The sequence below is a fragment of the Habropoda laboriosa genome, unplaced genomic scaffold (genome assembly GCF_001263275.1).
Source record: "Habropoda laboriosa isolate 0110345459 unplaced genomic scaffold, ASM126327v1 scaffold110, whole genome shotgun sequence".
NCBI lineage: Eukaryota > Metazoa > Arthropoda > Insecta > Hymenoptera > Apidae > Habropoda > Habropoda laboriosa.
Window position 1 is genome coordinate 543,024 of NW_017100243.1, and position 5,645 is coordinate 548,668.

At 37.4% G+C, this 5,645-nt stretch overlaps 1 protein-coding gene across 1 annotated transcript in view; it reads right to left on the minus strand.

The window, feature by feature from the left end:
* Positions 1 to 1,276: 1,276 nt before the first annotated feature.
* Positions 1,277 to 5,645, minus strand: part of LOC108572100 (synaptogenesis protein syg-2-like) — a 485,655-nt gene continuing 481,286 nt past the window's right edge. Inside the window, exons 14-17 of the mRNA XM_017934291.1 lie at positions 3,935 to 4,222; positions 2,504 to 2,598; positions 1,759 to 2,031; positions 1,277 to 1,411 (exon numbers count right to left, since the gene is read on the minus strand). Of these exons, the coding sequence (XP_017789780.1) occupies positions 1,334 to 1,411; positions 1,759 to 2,031; positions 2,504 to 2,598; positions 3,935 to 4,222 (734 nt within the window). The 3' untranslated portion in view covers positions 1,277 to 1,333. The remainder of the gene's footprint in view (positions 1,412 to 1,758; positions 2,032 to 2,503; positions 2,599 to 3,934; positions 4,223 to 5,645) is intronic.

The window sequence follows — 5,645 nt, forward strand, 5'->3', positions numbered from 1 at the left end:
ATATCGTTAATCTTAATATAAAAAAAATCATACTAATGGCTAATAAAGTTGTGATTTATCTTCAATGCAAACTTTCTTATTAAAAACTGATACTTTGGTTGTGACAGACATTCTACACATAAAATTCGAACGAATCTAAAGAAAATGAAAAGGAGTGCTATATTTATTCGTTTTTTCACTTTATTTTCACTGCGATCCTTTTCATTTTAACGTAAGGATACGATCACCTTACTATATAACATTCTGTGACTTAAAATATCTAGGCTAAACAAAGATTAGTACGCAAATAGCGGGTAACTATAGCATTTAAAAAAAAAAAAAGAACCATTTCTTCCCTTTAAGGACGGTTAAAGCTTCGAAATGAGCAACGATCGAACATACAGAATGAGTCTAAGATAACCAACAGACGCGTATATAATATCACTTCGAAAATTCTCAAATTTTTCTCCCTTTTTTTCTTCTTTTATATTCTATCCACGTTTACGTAACATCGTTATAATAACACCGCATTTATCTAAATCTGTACACGGAAATTTTCGCGTCATTTATGTCCAACAATAAATAATTAAGCTGCTGAGAAAAACACCTTAAGACGTATCAAGTTTCGACGTGCAAATTACACTCTGCGAAAACGTAATACTGAACAAAAAGAAAACAGTTGGAGATTCGCCGTTTTGATTGTACTTCGTGGTATCGCAAACGACAACGCGTTACACTTACGAACTAAATCAAAGTGTGCAATGGAAACGCATTCTCACGTTATTACCGATCGTGTCGATGAATCGCGACAGGAAATTTTGCAGTCCCTCGAGATCTTTTTTTACCATGTGGGCGCATGTGTGTGCTTTTTCTTTTTTACGGACGGTTGAAAACGGTTGTTTTACCCGCGAAACAGAAAAGACGTTTCTATTCGAGATATCGAAATCACGACGTCTCCACGAGAGTAGCTCGAGAGATCGCGATCTCTTTTTCTCGTTGCGTTACGATAATATAACTCTATCACAAATCATTCGGAAAGCATATATAATATATTCGTACTATACTTCGCGCAAACATTTGTTTTTTTTTCTTGTTTTAAATTACTTTCATCGTTCACCGTTTAATAAGAGCCTTCTGTAACATTCGTACGAGAAAGTTTAACGATAACACACATCGTACACGCCGTCCCGCGCAAACGGGGTACGAGGAACGTCGTGTGGTTATCTCTTCGATCTGTTTCTTTATTTTCTTTTCCTATTAAAGAGTTTAACTTTTATTTCTTTTACTAACGGGTGCGTCGAGAAACGTGTATAAGAGCGAAACGTTATGTCGATCGAGATCGAGCGTTTTAGAATCATGTCGTTGGTGCGTTCGAGGCAGGTGACGTGTCGGTACGCCATATTGAGCTACCCGATTGGCTGATCGTGGTAATCTGCGAACATAATGGTTAAGAACAATTTTGGCAGGTATTGCGTTAATCTACTTATATTTAAAACAGGGTGAAGGGAATTTTATAAATTCTAGTTTGAATTTCTTATTTAATTATTCATACAAATCCTTCCTCTTGGAATCAGAGAATCGTAGACTGATCATAACCTATTTACACGATTCTTTCTTCGAATCTTTAAATTCAATTATCTCGAAAACTAAGTCTTTTGTGAAAAAATTGTATTCTATGTTTTCGATTTATTTTTTCAGGTAGAATCGGTTACTTAACAGTTGTACCACCAATTATGGGACACGTTGTATAAGTCGAACGACAGGTCCATTAATTGTCACCTTATTGTCGTGTCCGATTAATGGAGTTTCTGCTGTGGTCTCGTCGCTGCTACGACTCATGTACGGATGCGGGGGTGGCACATAAATCGGCTTAGAATGACTGGCGACTTGCGCGTAAATCGTCGGTTCCTGGATTGGCTGCCTACGCGTCAGAGTCGACATGGCCAGCAGTTGAGGCCGCTGAATATTGGATACCTGTACCGGCTGATAACAATTAGGTGGTATTCGTCGGTTGCCCCGAAGCGACAGCTCGGCGTACGTTAGCTCTGATCCCTGTAAAACCAGAGGGATAACTCGTTACCGATTATGCAAATGGTTGCGTCGTGATTTAATAACCGGACACAAGTTCCTTCATCTTCTGTTTATTTCCTTGATGTTTTTCTTGCGCCACATGTTCTCAAACAACATAATAATATAAGAATTAGTAGTTAGTGTTTTTTTAAATGTAGGATAAAATGTTCATAGGTGTTGGAATCAGTCTTACGAATAGAGCGTATAACCCAACACAGACTTAATTTGCGAAATGAGTATATTTTAACTTATAGTTCGTTCATTTCTATGAAAATAATTGTATTATATTGTATGGATGATTTTAACCCGTTCACGCCAAGTCTGTTGCAAATTGTTTAGAGTAATTTCTCGATAAACAGGAACTTTGTAAATCGCTTTTCTAGATCTGTTCACCTTTTACGCACGTACGATCAAAAGTAGTGTTAGTGCGTCAATTAACATAATCCGTACTTACGTTGTTCGTATTGGTAAATGTACTTGCGTCCGTTCTTTGCTGGTGTAACACGTAACGAGGTGAAGTGCCCTTGCACAGTTCGGCGTAAGAATTTTCTGTGGAAACACACAATTCAAGATGATTGTTAACGGAGCAAGGTTAACAGCTCCTCTTTACCGTCAAAGTAATCGATTTTTTAATAATTCAATCACCGTATTCGTTTTAGTAAGACTCGAATAAAGAAATTTTTCCTACATATATAATGTAAGTTTTTTCATATATAATTTTCATTTTACATTCTTAATTATTGTCAATTTGTATTCAACAATGTTTACAATTTTAACGTTAATAAAGTCAATAGAAAAAAATACAAATTTCATTTTTATTACACGAGGTACAGTGTGTCTCATGAAAAATTAATGTTACTATTCCAGGGTTGCAGGTTAGTATGAAAAGTAAGTAAAAAAAAAATCAGTACTTATATATCGCTGTTTTCTCTCATTAGACACTATTTTTATTCTCACTGCAAATTAACAAAGCTACCGGCAAATTGCGGGAAGTATCGAAGCAAGGAGACCAAAGGGACCGAAACCTTTTTAATGTGGCCGTATTTCTGTACGTAACAAGATAATTGCCACTATTACTTTATTAGCCGCTGTAAAATGTGTTACATCGATTCCTCCGCACAGGTTTATTCGAGAATTACCATCGACGAAGAACGATTGTTTCAAGTTGACCAATTTGTTTTATTCTTCGTTAAATGCTTCGCTCGCAATAAAGCTTGTATATATTTCGCTTCGTGCGCGTATCAACTACATTATATAGAATAATCAGCGAATAATTAAACATTGATAAGGAATTCACGAATGCATTTCGAAATAAATGAACGCTCTCCCTACGTGTACCACCGGTTTCCTTGCTAGAGAAGCGAAATTTAATATCAGAAATATTCGTTCGGAATATTAAAGTAGCAATATTTTCCCGGAAATAATTTAACGTTTTAATAAATTGTTTCAAATGGTTCATTGATTTCAACATTAATCAGCATACATTTCGAATTACATTAACGATTATATCTTGAATATGATACAAGTTACGAAATGAAATTTCCAAGTAACAATGTTCCTCTAAAATTGCAATTCTACATTTCTTCATCGTGTAAACAGAAATTCATTTACATTTTATTCAAAATTACAGAATTATAGTGGTAAACAATGTTACAATTGTCGAAAATTTTACAAACAGAATTACAGATATCCTATTTCTCATTTCCAAAAATTCTCCTATAATTTTAATTAAGTTAAACAAGTTTCCAAAAAAATTTTACTCGTCTAGGGATCCGAGCAACACTTTTCAAGCACAGGAATCGAACAATGCTCGAAAGGTTTAAGTTATTGGCCACACGCTACCAGGCCAGTGCTAACACACCCGAATGCTCATTAAATTACCCACCATTAGCGTGAGGAATTATATCAGGGTCCTTCTCGAAGCTCTCGATGCTGTCGGAGTTGAGAGGCAGGGTGGACGATTTATCACGTGGAGAGGAACTGCCGGTTCCGGACGCGGCCAGGTTTGCCATGCCGCCGTCGTCGTGAGAGTCCTTGTCCTCCTGAGGCCTCGGTCGATACCGTAATCTCACCGCCAGGACTATCACAAAGATCACCAGCAGAAGGCCAGCAGTTGCTCCTACTACTGCGCCAAGCAGTGGCCCAGACAACGACAGCATCACCGGTGTCAAGGCTGCAAATCGTGGTAAGTGCACGTGAGTCCTCCTCTTTCTTCCCCCATTCTTTAGAGTTTGTCGTTCGAGGAACAGAGAAGGATCGATTTTTCTAGAACACTTCTGATACTCTATGTACTCGCGACATTTTTATCCTGGATAGATGCATTTTGGATATTTCTTTCAGGATCGTTCAACGGTACACGCTGTGACGAAAATTTGGAAAAACAAGGAATATCGATAACCTAGAACCATGATCTTGTCGAGAGTGAAAGAAATTCTCGAAGTGTCGTCGAGTTGGAAGGATTAAATGGACGAAGGGAGAGAATTAGGGTTGATCGTTTGGATGCTTACAGATTGAGCAAGTAGTACGAGATTATATTTAGTCAGACGAGAGGAGCAAGTCTGATTCTAGCCAGTTCAGTAGAATAGGACTGTTACCGATCGACCAAGCAGATAGAGAATCGCCTCTGGTGAGGCAAGTAGTAGAGGTCCGTTTATAGGCAGACGAGTACCGAAGTCAGTTGGGATAGCATCGAACAAAGTTAACGAATCAGTCTGAGAGATAGATTATATAGAAATTTTAGATTTACGAAGATTTTCTTGTATACCTTTCCTCTTCGAAATATCTGTTCGAGTCTTTTTTCTTTGAACTTCGACGTAGTGGCGTTGGAGCACCCCAGATGAACGATTAAGTTCCTCCGCTGTTTGGACCATCGTTATCATTTATCAATCTTTCTCTTACAGTTTAGTTATATAAAAAAATAAAAAAATTAAAATTAATTTTAAATTCCCATTTTCCAATGTAAAATAACACCAAAATATGGAGAATTCAGTATTGAAATTATCGTTCTGGCTGTAGTTAAATTAGATTTTCGATTTTCTACGACAATTTCATCAAATACTCTCAAATTTCTAAATACGGAATATAATGAAAAGATTTCAAACAGTTTTAGTGTGAAATCGATGAAAACGCGTCTTGGTAAGAAATTCAAACAACGGCTTGGCGTGATCGTGATTCATTCGTTCGCGCAATTTCGACCGGCAGCTTGATTTACGCGCTCGTCCCGTGTTCCAGGTAATAATGGATTAACATCTCGATAATAAATGAGCTCGTGCCCTGATTAACCATGGTCCAATGCGTTTCGTATTTAGCCATCGACAATTATGTAAATGAAATATCATCGCGCCCGCTTGATCGTCGTTTCCGGCTGCGGCGAACGTTAATGAACGACGCTCGCTCGCGTTGTTTCCGATGCGAAGTAAGGGAAAAACGAAGCTTTCGAAACACGTTATCGCGATCATTCTCGTGTCGTCGTATAAATAACTTTTCAACGATCTGTCCGAGAATATTTATCCATCGTGTATTTTTTTTTCATTTACGCGTGAAATCCACGAAGCGCGCGTTTTCGAATTTAATGTAATTACATTTTTTTTTCTCTG